The sequence below is a fragment of the Drosophila obscura genome, unplaced genomic scaffold, assembly GCF_018151105.1.
Source record: "Drosophila obscura isolate BZ-5 IFL unplaced genomic scaffold, ASM1815110v1 contig_200, whole genome shotgun sequence".
NCBI classification, from domain to species: Eukaryota; Metazoa; Arthropoda; class Insecta; order Diptera; family Drosophilidae; genus Drosophila; species Drosophila obscura.
The window spans coordinates 2,760,302-2,775,200 of record NW_024542791.1 but is presented as its reverse complement, the minus strand read 5'-3'; the positions used below and the strand labels follow the sequence as shown (position 1 = coordinate 2,775,200).

At 44.2% G+C, this 14,899-nt stretch overlaps 2 protein-coding genes across 5 annotated transcripts; both read left to right on the top strand.

Moving 5' to 3' along the window:
- The first annotated feature begins 3,130 nt into the window (after positions 1–3,130).
- Positions 3,131–3,693, top strand: LOC111077642 (cytochrome c oxidase subunit 7A1, mitochondrial). Its single transcript, XM_022371971.2, has 3 exons — positions 3,131–3,235; positions 3,370–3,440; positions 3,498–3,693. Exons 2-3 carry the CDS (start codon positions 3,396–3,398, stop codon positions 3,639–3,641), a joined length of 189 nt encoding a protein of 62 aa, XP_022227663.1. The 5' UTR covers positions 3,131–3,235; positions 3,370–3,395; the 3' UTR covers positions 3,642–3,693.
- A 757-nt stretch (positions 3,694–4,450) lies between these two features.
- Positions 4,451–7,104, top strand: LOC111077603 (coiled-coil domain-containing protein 28B). Of its 4 annotated transcripts, none has more exons than XM_022371952.2 (4): positions 4,451–4,654; positions 4,766–4,997; positions 5,806–6,267; positions 6,349–7,104. In XM_022371952.2, the coding sequence occupies exons 1-4, from the start codon at positions 4,526–4,528 to the stop codon at positions 6,570–6,572; spliced, it is 1,047 nt and encodes a 348-aa protein (XP_022227644.2). In that variant the 5' UTR covers positions 4,451–4,525; the 3' UTR covers positions 6,573–7,104. The 4 variants fall into 4 exon arrangements, with proteins under 4 accessions (XP_022227644.2, XP_022227651.2, XP_022227653.1 ...); XM_022371959.2 differs by having other exon boundaries at positions 4,452–4,654; positions 6,352–7,102; XM_022371961.2 differs by having other exon boundaries at positions 4,453–4,654; positions 6,190–6,267; positions 6,349–7,102.
- Positions 7,105–14,899: the final 7,795 nt, after the last annotated feature.

Genomic DNA, 14,899 nt, shown 5'->3' with positions numbered 1-14,899 from the left:
TGAGGTTTATCGAGAAATCCAGCATTACTTCCATGGATGGAGGTGTTGTCGGGCGTGGTGGGAGCTCCAATTGAGTGCTACTCTCGGCGGCTCCACTCGACTCTGCCGTGGTGTAGGATAATATGTAGGATAAAAGGAAATAATAAAATAATTCAGTATGTCTCTATTTTAGTCTGCGATTTCCTCATTTTCCTCGTCTTCCTCATCGTTCTCGTCGTCTTCTTCACCATTATCCTCGATAAATGGAAATAATAAAATAATTCAGTATGTCTATATTTTAGTCTGCGCTTTCCTCTTTGTCCTCGTCCTCGTTATCCTCATCGTTCTCCTCGTCTTCGTCTTCCTGTTCCTTATCCTCGATAAATGGAAATAATAAAATAATTCAGTATGTCTCTATTTTAGTCTGCGCTTTCCTCTTTGTCCTCGTCCTCGTTATCCTCATCGTTCTCCTCGTCTTCGTCTTCCTGTTCCTTATCCTCGATAAATGGAAATAATAAAATAATTCAGTATGTCTCTATTTTAGTCTGCGCTTTCCTCTTTGTCCTCGTCCTCGTTATCCTCATCGTTCTCCTCGTCTTCCTCTTCCTTATCCTCGATAAATGGAAATAATAAAATAATTCAGTATGTCTATATTTTAGTCTGCGCTTTCCTCTTTGTCCTCGTCCTCGTTATCCTCATCGTTCTCCTCGTCTTCGTCTTCCTGTTCCTTATCCTCGATAAATGGAAATAATAAAATAATTCAGTATGTCTCTATTCAGTAATTTCCCCGCTTTGGCCCCCGAGGCCAGCCGTCAGAACTGTGAGTGGCCGACCTTTCTGCTCTTTTGATACATTTTTGACATTATCTACAAAACAAATCAAATATGATAAAATTATTTTAATTAGAGATTTTTTTTTTATTCATATAATTTAAAAAAACAGAATGCAATTCGGGTTTCTCGTTCAAAAACTCACTCGCATTTTAGTTCCTTTTTGTAGCCAACTTTGACAAAGTTTTCTATTTTGTACGTGTTGAATTGAACAGCAACCCGCCCGAAGCGTCACGCCAGTCAGCAAGGTCTTCTCCTGTGAAGAGCTCGATTAACTCTCTGTTCATTACTTTCGATAGTTTCAGGGAGAGGTCCAAGTTGTTGTCCCAATAGTATTTCACAACTACTTGAACAATCTCTCCCCTCTCTTTGTTTTGCAACCGTATACCGTGAGGTTTTTCCCAAAAAGCCAGAGGATCTCAGAATGCCTTCCATTTATGAAGGTGTTGTCGGGCGTGGTGGGAGCTCTCCCCCCCCCCTCCATCATCTTTTTGGATTTCTGATAAAAGTTTCAGTCCGCAAAGGAAAGCACAAAAAAGCATTAACAGCGCTTTTCAATGGATTTATAAGTGTGTGTGTTGCTTTTGTGTGGGATGGATGTGTGAAAATTAAGATGATTTTTAATACAGAGATTATACCACTTTGTGGTAGAAGCGCAGATTGCATTTTCGAATCACTTAAGTCTTCAGAGTCCTGTTCGCAAAGTATCTGCGTCTTTAGCGATCTTGGCTGATATCTTGCATGTAGTTTTACTCTTCTTCAAAAAGTGATCATTTTTTAACGGCTTACTAGCGCTTTCTAAAAATACATTTCCCTACGAATACATGTCATATGTTTGAAATATAACGCTTTCGGATTTAGTTCTTAGAGGCATTTCCTCAGAACTTTTACACACTCAGAGAGGCGACGGAACACAGAGAGCAAGACATGGTCAGACGATGCAGCTTGCAAAACAAGTTCAGAACTTGAATTATTTAGCTTGGAACTTTTCGAGAGCGAGGAGAGAGAGAGAAAGAACCCAGCCGCAGCCCTACCAACCGAACACTCGTGAATACACTTCCCCCCCCTTCAATCGTCCCCCTGCCGTCATAGGGAATGTATAATAATAAAAGCACTCGGAGGTGAACTTGACAGATTTAACTTTTTTCAAGTTTCGTTTCGGAATACCAAAAAGCAGCCGCATCGCAACTTTGGCAAGTTAATTTCTGATGGAAGCTACAGTTTTTGAAAGTTCTTGTGCTGGGCGCTGAAAATCGTCGAAGGCTTTAGCAGGGCGATATGTATTTGTTTTAAAACAGGTCGATGGTCGTCGCAAAGGGGGGAACAAAGCGACCGATCCGAGCGTAAGCGTTTTCTTTTTGTTTTGTTTTTTGGCGAGAGCTTAAACAGCTTTTTACCCAAAGAAATTATATTATTTGTTTGCTGCTACAGTACTTGGCGGCTGTCTGTCGGTCTAAAATTAAGTTCCATTTTTTGCTTGTGTAAATAAAAGAAATCGTCGAGTAGAAAACCATATTTTTCAACACCCAACACCACCCCCACACACACGACGAGAAATGGAGAAATACGAATCGAATCTAACGGAATCTTTGCCGCCTTTCGTTGTGTCTACAAATTTGATGAAGCCCGGCCGCTTGGAGCCCGACCGCCAAATTGCACAACATTCGGTGTAGAATTATTGTAATCCCCACTAGGAGCACATAAACGCCCAGCAAACGGATATCGCCAAATGTCTTCGGAGTGCTTTTTAGCCTCGCGTCGCCATCCGCCATGTGTGTGGGAGCGGGACAACGGCTGTGCGTAGCTTTTTGCCGCGCCCCAAAAGAGCGAACGAGCATACATATGTATGTATATGCCGTCCCGCTCTCGACCAGTGTTGCATTCACATGCGGCCGTAAAATCGAATAGTGCAGAAATGACGCAATCTGCGTGCCTTTTCCGCTGTGCGCCTGCTGAAAAATTCACAAAAAGCCAAAATAGCGCGGAACGTATAAATCGGGTACACTGGACGTTCCGCGGCATGGCAATTGTAAGGGAACTAAACAAAATACTAGCCGATTTAGCTCTTTTTTCTGTGTTAAAATTTTCGTATTTCCATACTTTTGAGTTTTGTTAGTTCTTTATGCCTTGACAGCCTGTACCTTATTGTTTTAAAGCGTTTAATGTTATTAAATGGTTAAATAAAGTGATTATATATTTTTCCGTTGGAATGTTCTTTGTTCTACGTCGCACTTTTTGAATTTTTAACGTTTGGCGGAGCCCGCGGTTATTCAAATTCTGGCAGTATATTTTCGCTGCAGCCTCTGACAACTCTTGAATGCAGTTTTCGTGTCAAAGACATCTGTGTTTGAGTCTATTTTTAGAATTTACAAAGCAATTACAGCAAGTATATTGCGATTCGTAAGTTGTCACAGAAGTTGCTTAAGGTGAGAGATTATTTATAGTGGAATAAAACGAAATTAAATCAAGGAATAAATATTGCTTTAAATTCGTTCAAAAGTAACAATATTTTGAGCTTCTTATATTTGCTTTTATATTGCTTTTATTGCAAATTTTTCAGCAATTACATAACTGATCAAAGAGACCATGGCGCTGCCCGAGGGATTGTCTAGCAAAATGAAGGTTTTCCAGGTGAGCTATTAACTCGTAATCCAAGTAAATCATATTTAATAACTCAGTTTTCATCAGGCTGTCAGCGATGTGCCTGTTTTCCTGAAAGGTGGACCCATTGACAAGGCCTTGTTTGGCATTACGGCGGGTCTGTGCGGACTCGGACTGGTCAGCATTGTCCATATGATCTACACAATGGGCTTTACCAAGAAGAAGGCCTAATTTAAGCGCTTACATGTCATTTTTTGTCTATTAAAGCAAAGGAAACTTAAAATGATTATATTATTAAATGCATGAGATTTCTACATTTTGAATACCCGCCCATTGAAATTTTCCAAAAAAATCCAGCAGAGCAACACTGTTTTTAAAACGCAACTATGAGTTTTTGCTATTTTTCACATTCTAATTTTTGAACTTTGTTCAAATTTTGTTTGTTAATTTGCTGCTGTCCAGCTGACGCTTCGATTTGGTTTATTTGGACTATATTATTATTAATCACTTCTTCGGTATTTTCTATTCTGTTATTATTAGCGCTCGCAACAAAAAAAATTGAATTTGTTACTAAATATTCCACAAAACCTGGTCCGAACGCTCCCAGAGGCGGTTCTTTTATTTTTACAATAAATTTTGGCCTAGCATCTTGTTGGAGATATAATTGGGACCACTCCTGGAGAGTACCAGTCATAAATTAAGGTAAGTTGAAAGTTTCAAGCTTTGAACTTGAAGTTGAACTTTTAATTGCGCCGCAAGGATAAGGTATGAGCAACGACAATATATTAGAAAAGACTATCTCCAAAGAGCAGTTATTTAATTGCTATTTTTATTTGACATACATTTTATTTAAGCATATGGGTTGTACGCCATAAAAATTGTTCAACCCTAAATATAAAGCAAAATTTTGTATGGCTTTGCTGCAAAGTTTATTTTGTTTTCTTATTCCCACAAAACCAGCTATTTTTACAGCCAGGCAACACTGATTTGGACAATATTAGATTTACGAAGCGATCTGGCAGCTCTGGCAATATTACCAACGTATATCGATATTCGATTGGCGATTGATTCGATATAAAAAATAAAATTGTTTAATTTAGCAAAACAAAAGGAAAATGGAGCCTAATGACGAAGTGGTAGAACGCCAGAAACTCGTGCCAAACGATGTGGAAACAGAGGAAGAAGCTCAAAGCCAAAGCGCACCGAAATCAGCTCAAACCCCTGCCTCGCCCGCGGTGCCAAATGTAAAGATTCCCACTCCCCACCAAACAAAAGAATTCACACCCAAACCCCGTCTAAATCCTACGCCCTGAACAAATTCCTCGTCATATATTCATTATATATCTATATTCCAGATCAAAATCAAAGGCATATCCAGTGGGGACACCACACGTAGCCGGAACTCTGCCTCCTGCTCCATAGAGCGTACCATATCCGAAAAGGACAAGGAGAAGGGACAACAGCCCACTGCCACCAAGGTGACCTATGTAAATGAGAGACGAGCACGCCCCCAGGCCCAGGGCGGCAGCGGTGGTGCTGGCGATGAACGTTTCGAGTTCAAAACGAGGCCACGCAAATTGCTCAAAGGTAGGTGCTAGCCGTTGCAAACAGATTTGCTCATGGATTTCTCCTTATCTTCCAGTTGCCATGGACGCACGGTATTTGGTATTTGGTGTGTCAGCTGTCTCTGCTTTCGTTTTATTGATAAGAAATAGCTTGTCTCGCGGATGGATGGGTGTCCATCCAGCCACAGACCGCACCTCTTTTTAGCTATGAGTCACTCGTCGTCACCCCCATATGGTGGAACTACATTAACGCTGAATTATTCACAGCCCATCTAGACACGCGCCCAGTCCACCCACATGCTTCGATAACTCGTTATTATTTTAATAATTGAAATTACACTGCTTTTGTCTAGCCCCAGCCCCTCCCTAGCACCTGTAGTGTGTCTCTTCTGTACTCCTGTGCCTCTCCTATAGGTTCTCTCTGTGCCTCTTCTTTAGGTTCTTAATGGCGCTGTGCCCCTCCTTTTAGTTCCGTGCGGCCTCTTCCTTTCGATTCTGTCAGGCGCTAGGCCTCTCCTATTACTTATGCGTAGACGACCTATGGCTCTCCTTTGGCGCCTAGCCCTCTCTCTGTAACTATGTGCCCGGTTGTGTCGCTCCTTTAGGCTCTGTGTGCCAGCACAAGTCGATTCATTCGCACGTCCTTTCGTTGATATTTATAAAAATTTATATTTGGACCCTTATTTATTCATATATACCTGTAATTAGTGTAATTCTTAGATTTGTATGATTATTTTGTTCTTGGTTTATTAATTTTGTATGTTTATGCTTTTTCTTTTCTTATATTTTTGTATGTAATACCACTCCCACCCGTATGATTTGGCATGAAGATGGCGATGCATTGGAGCCCACACACAGCAGTGCAAATAGTTTGAATGCCATTACATTGGTGAGCAGCGAGTGGCTATCACCAGATCCAACTGTCACAGCCAACAACAACCCCGCCACCAGCACCACCACCACGAATAACAACAATGACAGCACAAAACCCAACCACAATGACACCAGCAATACGTGTAGCAATAATAATAATAATAATAATAATAGCAATACAAATACACCGCGATCGCAGCGTCGCAAAGTACCGCCAACGGCAACGGCAACAGCAACAGCAGCCGCGCCAGCAGCAGCAGCAGCATCGATGCCAAATGCCAGCGTACATAGCGACAAATTTGATGATCGTCCAATAAAACATCATTCCTTTGTCTCCGAAGTGCCCGATGTGAAGCATATGGAACGCGCACTCCTCGGCCTGCTGGATGACTTTCATTCGGGCAAGCTGAAGGCATTCGGTGAGGCTTCAATCGAAACGAAACTGAAATGATAATAGTGCCCACTAATTAAATAATATTTCTTTCATCCCCCCAAACAAGCAGGCTCTGGCTGCACCATGGACCAGATGACCAAGATACGGGAGCAGCAGGAGAGTCTGGCCAAATTGCATTTCGAACTGGCTGCCGCCGAGGAGGATTCCCTGGAGCATGGCAACGAGTTCAACACGAACAAGGCGCAGGAGAATATGCTGCAGCTGATGCAGCGCCTTGAACAATTGTCCATCTCCATTGAGCAGCTGCAGACGAGTCACACGGGTCTCTGAGACTTGGCCCAGCCCCAAAGGGGGGACACACGCCTGCTCTGGCTCTGAACACGAACATGAACACACACACACACACATACACGCAATGGGATTCAAACATGTTTTTACACAGGAGATTAGCAAAAAAAAACAAAAAACAAAAAACAATAAAAAAGTTTTCAATATTTGTAGGATTTGTGTAAATATCTAAGTTGTATGCTTAAGTAATAGGACTCGGATAAGCTTCTTATGCTAACTAAGACTTGGCACACTCGCAGTGATTGTGAATTAATTTAAATTTAGGTTTCTTTCGCCCAGCAAAGACAGTGCCAAGTTGTAATGTGCTAAAAACAAAAAACAAACAAAAAACCATTGTATTTCCATTAATTGGAAAGATTTTTATGCCTTTCGTTTGAGTGCTACAGATTGGAATTTGTTATTCAGGCTTTTGCTTTGTTCTAGTTATTTGCAATATACATACATACATACACACATGCATACATAAACCTACCTATATACATACATCGGAACCTATTAAAGTTATCATTTTTATAACAATTAAAATATTCAGCAAATGGTTTCATAGAATTATTACTAATCGAATTTATTTGTGTGGCGCCAAAGGAACCTTTTCCCCCGAAACGGAATTCCCCATAATTGTGGAGGTTGGGCCACAGGTTCCTCCGCCCTAAAGAATGTCCCCATTCCAATGCCCAAGCGCACTGCATGTTCCGTTCTGCATGCACAATCCGTATTCCGTATGAATCGCCCCCGACTCTGGATGGGCATATTCAATGGTGATGTGAACCTTTGGACAAGTGCATTCGTACATAGGAAATTTTAATTCCACATTGATTTAATTTATGGATTTGTATTCAGTTGGTGTAATCCCTCCAATGGCTCCTCCACCTCCACCTCCACCTCCTCCTGCTGCTGCTGCTGCTCCTACTCCACTCCAAGCGGCGAGTCTCTGGGCTGTCATTGCGCAGTCGCAGCCGGGTTTTGTTCTTCTTCTTGGTTTATTTCTCCTTTTTTTTCTTCTTCTGTTGTTTTGTGTTTTGTGATCGGTAAAAGTAATTTGTTGTTCGTTGTTCTTCTTTCTTTTTAATGGTGGTGTAAATCCGGGTTTCAAATAACAAGAACTCTACACTGCGAGAAATGGTAGGGGAATATTGGGGGATTAGTTATATGTTGGAAAATGAAATGGATTAGGAAAAATGTGCATATAAATAACATATCGGAAGACATATTAATAGATATTGGAATTTATCATAAATATATATGAGATTTTAGTATTAACATGGATTAAAGAAATTTGCTCGTTTTCTTTGCAAGATATTATTTCGAAGGCCTCTAAAGAGCATCTTCTGGCTAATATCAGGAGTGGCTATCAGTTTCAATATTTTTGCAAATGGGTAGACAAAGGTATTAGCGATATGAATAATTTTAGAGCATATTAAAATTAGTTTTTTGGAACATGTGCCTCGATAGAAATGCTCCAATTGATAAAAATACCTATGTACTACATATCTATTATTTTATTAGGGTTGTTCAATGATATATCTCTGAGAACTATTGCTCCCCCCTCTTCTGATCATGTTTCACTTTTCTAAGATACTAAAAATAATAAAATAATTAAAAAATGAATGTTGTTTCTTGTGTTTCGTGTAGAGAAATCTACAATCTAAATTATGTTTATTTTGTTTACAAAAAATGTCTTAAATATTCCTTAATTTTCGTGTACCTCAACAGAAGTAAAAAAACTTAGCCGAATTCCAAAATCCATTAAGCATCAACTTACCCTAATTATCAGTAACTTCATTAATTTTGCCCCCAATTTATGTGCCTTAAACTAGTTTTAATTTCCATTAAATTTCGTATAATTTTCCCTGTAATTCCTGTAATCTTTTCTCGAGTGTACTCCCACTTGTTGTATGCCACCGATCCACCGTTCGCCTTGTTGCTTCTCCTGCTCCGTAACTCTCGGGTTCTTTTGGGGTTTCGTTGCTTAGCTAGCGGTTTTAGTGCATTCCATCCAGCCTTGTGTCGGCCTCTGGTGGGGGTTTTGGAACATCATTTGCCTCAAGAAATGAAGAAATAAACGCTTGGACCGTCGCATCCGCTGCGCTGCATACAAATGCAGTGTTTTGGGATCGGATCGGATCGGATCGGACAGGGCGTGGCAGGCAACAAACAAAAACACGCAACATCTATCCCAAAAACAACAAAAAAGAATTGCTACCACAAAGTGCCACTGCTGCTGCTCCACCTCTCTCTTCCTCTCTCTCAGACAACAACCTTCCTTATGCCACATGCATCTTTTTGCTGCCACATCCCATCCCATTCCCCATTTCCCACTTTGTCCGGCGTTCCATCACGTGCAGAGGTCGCCGCTGTTGATCGAGGCTTGGACATGGAAATGGGGAATATCCGCGGCATTTGTCTGTTGCTTGGCTTGCCCAACCCTAGAATGTGTGCGCGACAAGTGCCGCCTTGTGTGCTGTGCTGGCTGGCTGGCTGGCTGGCTGGTGGGTGCAACAGGGGATCCGAAACGAAACGGATTGGGATCGTTGGCAGTTCATCGAATCTCTCCCGCCCCCCCACCGAAAAAAGACAGGGAGGGAGAAAGAAGAAGTCATTAAATATGTGTAGCGCATATCAAATTTCGAATGAATTGAACTTACTTGGCTTTTGGTCACATGAGAATTTGATGAACTGCCAAGAGTCGTTGATACCTGTGTGCAGCCATAAGGGGAGTTGGAGGTGAAGTCGAAGGTGGAGTCGAAGGTGGAGTCATGGTTCTGGGCAAGGGTTGACACTTGTTGCACACACACACACACACACACACACAAAGCAATCTGATACTTGATTAACCTGAACTCTGACTTTCAGTGGCGAGCATTTCAGGCATTTGGCTTAAATAAACACACAGAGAGAGAGAGAGAGAGAGAGAGAGAGAGGAGTGAGTGAGAGAGGTCCTCTGTCTGGACTTAATCCTGCCCACCCAAGAACAGACAGACAGACAGAGGGACAGACAGAGGAGACACACAGAGGGGGAGACAGGGCAGAGCAGTGGCAGTGGCAGTGGCAGTGGCTGTTGGAGACCTTTTGCGGAAATTACGTTGCTGATGAGCAGCTGAAGGAAAAGCGGAAGACGCACGAAGCTTTTCCTACCTACAGGAAGTGCGACAAAATTCAAACAGACTCGCAGGCAACACAGCGAGGGAGGCAGCTGGAGAGTCCTTCTTCTTGCTGGTGCGGTGCATCCTGCTGCCACTGCGGAAGCAAAATAAGAGAGAGAACACAGGGGGGTGTGGGTTGTGGGGTGTGAGTGCTGCTGCTGCTGCTGGTGTGGCTGAGTGGGTGGCTGTGCCACATTGAGTTTTGGGCTGGCATAAATGCGCACACGGCAAAAAGGCAAAAAAGGCAAAAAGTTTCCTGCCCGAAAGCCAGGAGGACTCTCTCCCAAAGAGGAAGTGACTAGTGGTGGGTGGCAGCAGGCTGAGTGCGGGGGGGCTGGTGGCTGGTTTGCTCTCTTTTTGTGTGTGTGTGTGTGTGTGTGTGTGTGTGTGTTATCGTTATCCCCGAGCGAATGGTGGCGGCGGGGGGGATGCAGAGCAGAGGGCGACGTACTTTATTTCCTGAAAATGTCCTCGAAAATATGAACATTATATCCCGGAAACGGAAGCTGCAGCATTTGCAAGGAAGTGACGGGGCAGGAAGCAGCAGCAGAAGCAGGACGAGCAGGACGAGGAGGAGGAGGATGATGATGGCAGGCTGGCAGGCAGGCAGCCAGGGGGGGTGGGTGGCAGGGAGCACAAAACATGGACATGAATGTGGATTTGGATGGTTTGATTAAAGCGGGTAAACAGCGACGACTGACAGGCAGGCACGAGGCACGAGCACCCGGCAGTCAGGCAGGCAGGCAGGCAGGCAGGCAGTCAGGCAGGACCCCGGACGAGCACCAGCAACAGAACAACACAAGTGGAACAGGACACGGGAGGATAAACGGAAGAGCAGAGATGGGGGCGGGTGGGTAGGAGTGATGGTGCAGCAGCAACCGAGAGTTGGACATCTCTACGTTGTCGCATCCTGCAGGAAGCGTGACGGTTGCCGCCGGCCAACCTCCACTCCCGCCGCCTCTCGCCACCCGCCTTCGCCTCCACAAAATGGCAAACGGAATCCGAGAGGCAAAAGCCTTTACATCAAGGAAATGACGGAAGCAGCTTCAGCTCTAGCTACTGGGAGAGAGAGAGAGATGTGGGGCACACACACACAGAGAGGACACCGGAGCACTGGCAGGAAATCATCGTCCCAGCGACGTAAATTAAATTCCATGCAAAGTTAATTTTTGTCACCCCACCCAAGGAGATCCAAGAGCAGCGACAGCGGAGAGAAATGCTTAGGAGCGAAGGGGTCTGCGGGTGCAACTATTTCCTCATGGCAGGGCAGGAGATGGATGCCTCAGTGGAAAGCAAAGGAGATGGAGATGCCCCATGGAAAGCCAAAGGAGCTGCAGATGCCGCCATGGAAAACCAAAGGAGATTCACTGTGTGGTTGCGGGATTTATGGGTGAATGATATGCTAAAAGTTTATAAATCATGAAGCCGAAAGGGAAACAGCCAGGGAAACTTTTCCAAATGGAACTGAATGTGTGTGTGTGTGTGTGTGTGTGTGTGTGTGTGTGTGTGATGGATAAATATCAAATTGAATTGAGTTTATGGAAAAGAATGGGAAATCTACTTATGCTTTAGATGGCTATGACAAGGAAGGATACTCCTGGAGGATGTACATATTTCCATTGAAGGCAAATGTCGAGTGTAAAATAGCTTCAGCTGTGGCTTTAAAGGGGAAGGCCTTGCAGTACTAAATACAATTATTATACCCGTACTGAAAAAAGAGTTAAGGGGTATATTAGATTTGTGGTAAAAGTGGATGTGTGTAACGCAGAGAAGGAAACTGACTGAGTACGGGTATGAGTAGAGTCGCGTCCCCAGAAGCGACTCACACGTTCCTTCTCGTTTTTTATTGCATTAAAACATATTTTATTAACTTACAAATTGACATTCTGGCAGCCGGACACTGCCAGAATCTGTCCCAGAATCTTGTGCAGAAAATGTATCCAAGATCTTTCTTATGCAAATCATCAGCAGATGATCTGATGAGGAAATCCGTGTCAAGAACTTCTTGAGTAATGATCCAACCAAATAGACTTTCTAGCCGTGAAATATTTTTCTGTTTTGTGGCTTAAAAAACTTTCATTAAAATATCCACACTTGAGTGCCACTGCGTTTATTCTTCATCAAGCATTTTGCCCTATTTTCCCGCCCAGTTTTCGTCGTGTAGATCCCAGCTCAAAGCTGCAATCCAATGGGCTGCTGAATCTCAAGGCTTGCGCTACATTTGGGATATCCTAAACATGACTTCCCCCTTTCAAGAGATTCGATTCGATTCGATTAGATTAAATACAAGCAGCACACTTTAAAAGCCAAAGCACCTGCGAACATGCCACACTGTTACCAGATGCCGTTGCCTCTGCCGCTGCCTCTCCTAATGGCCAACTTCCTTGAGATGCCATTTAGAAAGAAATGTTCACATCCTGCCGCTCAGCAAGCCAAGCCAGGCCAAGCCCGTTAGCCAAATCAGGAACCAGCACGAGCACGAGAGAATCTTCTTCGGCGCGAGAAATGTGGGGATATGGGGTATGTAATTTACCTCAATGATTGCCTCTATTCCCCGTAGCCGTAGCCGTACCCTTTCCCGTGCCGCTGCCGGTGCCCCTGCTTTGGGGCAATCTTCAATCTATGGCGAATGTACCGCTAGATGCCGATGGATGCCTGCTCCATAAACAGATAGAGAGAGAGAGAGAGAGAGAGAGGGAACAGATCCCCAAGCCAATGCGAGTGCGGCGCTGTAATTGAGTTCCTCCATCTGGAAATGGTCAATTGGCAAATAGCAGAGACAATAAATGAATCTTCATCGAAGAAAGCCAGAGCCTGGGCCAAAACCGAGAGATTTGTACAGACCAGAGAGAATGAGCCTCAGCCACAGCCAAAGCTCCTCAACTGCAGTCTGCAGGCCACTCTCTGGTTGGACATTGGGATTACGTGAAAGGTGAAAGTTGTTGAGAACCGCAAAAGAGGCAAAAGAGGCAAAAGGCGAGCATCAAAGGGGAGGTAGCCTACCATAGCGGGTCAGGCTAAGAAACGGTGAGAAAACCGATCGAAAAACCCGAACCAAAGACACCGCAGAAAACGACAAACCGAACCGAACCGAACCGAACCGGACCCCACCTGTCGGCGACCTGTTGTCGTTGTTGGCTGCCTACTTGCAGATATTTCCGTAATCCGAATGTGGAACAGTGGCACAGTAGTCGCTTGTCGGCTGTCAGTTGTGTAGTCGTCTCCTCCAGTTTTCTCTCCACTGCATCCTCTCCTTCTCCTTCTCCTTCACCATCATCATTTTCATTGCGAGCTTCTTCTTGTTGGATCTTTCTCTTCCCATTTATGGCGCATGCGCGCAGTGCAGAAGTCACACTGGAGCTAAAGCTAAAGCTGTAGCTGCAGATGGATATGGAGATGGAGATGGAGCTGTTGATGACGCCGTCGACCCACTGGCTGACTGTTGCTGTTCCAACTACCAGACCCCCAAGACCCCATACCCATACCGGAGGCCGGGCTCGTTGCAATCTTTAGGCGCTTCTTCGTCGCTTTGGATGGTGCATTACCTCATTGCAAACCTGAATTCTTCGGTGCTGTCTTTTCAAAATAATACTCTTTCCGGTGAGAGAGGCGTGAACATATTTGGTGTGGAAGATCGGTTGGGATATACCTATAGAGATGGAAATAGATGGATAGATCGAGGGATTACTATTTGAAGAAGTTTTCAAACGAAACATTGGGAATTGATTCGTAAATGGGATTGCAGTGGGATCGATTCTATACGATTATACGATCATTCTATTGCTGCTAAAAACAGACTTTGATTTGATGAAATTACCAGGAAAGGATACCAGAGGATACTATCCATCGATCGCTGTATCCACGATCTTCTTTTAATGTTCATGTCTTAGCCCTTTCCTTAAGATATTTTAGCTACTCAGATATGCTGGAAAATATATCTGCAATATCCATCGAATCTGCCAGCAGGGATCATTATATATATTCACCCAATTATCCACTGAAAGATAACACATGATCGTATGATCTTTTATCTGCATAAAATCTAAATGCTTAGCCAACGGAGAATTCTCCCACCGTCAGGCAACGATCTCTCTACGCTTCTCTGCAAGCCACAAGAGTATCCACAGATCGCTGTAGCCCAAAGCCCACTCTTTCGTATGTCTCGTGTTTCTTTCTTTCTTTACTTTATTTTGGCATAACGATTCCGGATGCTGTCTCCCTCTGACACCCTCTCTCCATCCATCCATCCATCTTTCTTTCTTTCTTGCTCTGTGGGGCTTGAGCGAAGTTTTTTGTGTGCAACGGGTGGTGGCAAAATAGATTATGAATGTAAGGCAGTGGGTGTCTGAGTCGGAGTCCAAGTTGGAGCGGGAGCGGGAACGGCAGCTGTGTGGCTGGTGGCTATGGCCAGTGCTGGTGCTGGTGCCGGTGTTGGGGTCTGGTGTGTGGTATCGGGAGTATCGTTAGACGGTAGCGTGTCTGTAACACTTTTTCTTCCACTGGTGGAGTTTCGGGGGGGCGCTCAGCTTAGTGTCTGGTTGTCTGCGGGTCTCGCGTCTTGCGTCTTGCGTCTGGTTCGAGGAAGTTATATAATCGAGACAACATCGCGATATGTCGGCAATATGCCTCAATCAATTTAACATTTATGAGCCCACCGCTCTCCCCAGCCCCTGCCCCAGCGCCAGTCCCAGCCTGAAAGTTAATAACCAACAACAACAACAAAAAATGCGAAACTCTGGCTTCAGACGGGAGGGGAAGCCGCTCGTCGTCATTGGGGATTATGTGGGTGGGCAATCAGGTTGGGACGATCGACTGAAAGAGTGGCACAACAGAGCCAGAGCCAGAGCCAGAGAGTGGGAGAGGGAGGTAGTGGAGGGTAACTGATCCGTTTGAGTGCCCACCGAAATGCTGTTATGTGAGGTGCTTCCTCATTAAGCCTCGGAGACTGCGGTGACTGCCTTTTGCCGTCTGGTGTGTCTGGTGTGCTACTCCTGAGATTCCCATTAGCCGATCGATACGAGGATCAAATGATCGTTTAGCATTTAAGGCGGGATCGATCAACCTGAACACTTTCCTGGGAATGTTTTTTATTTTTTTTTCCGGGATTTTGCTGGGGTTTTATAGTTGCTGCTTCGATTGGAATTGAAGTCTCTACTGATCGATCCA

Bases quoted from the DNA above. Each gene is read 5' to 3' on its own strand.
- LOC111077642 (XM_022371971.2), top strand. From the start codon at position 3,396: ATGGCGCTGCCCGAGGGATTGTCTAGCAAAATGAAGGTTTTCCAG. The intron at 3,441-3,497 runs GTGAGCTATTAA...AGTTTTCATCAG, and splicing joins GCAAAATGAAGGTTTTCCAG to GCTGTCAGCGATGTGCCTGT.
- LOC111077603 (XM_022371952.2), top strand. From the start codon at position 4,526: ATGGAGCCTAATGACGAAGTGGTAGAACGCCAGAAACTCGTGCCAAAC. The intron at 4,655-4,765 runs GTAAAGATTCCC...TCTATATTCCAG, and splicing joins CCTCGCCCGCGGTGCCAAAT to ATCAAAATCAAAGGCATATC. The intron at 4,998-5,805 runs GTAGGTGCTAGC...TTTGGCATGAAG, and splicing joins GCCACGCAAATTGCTCAAAG to ATGGCGATGCATTGGAGCCC.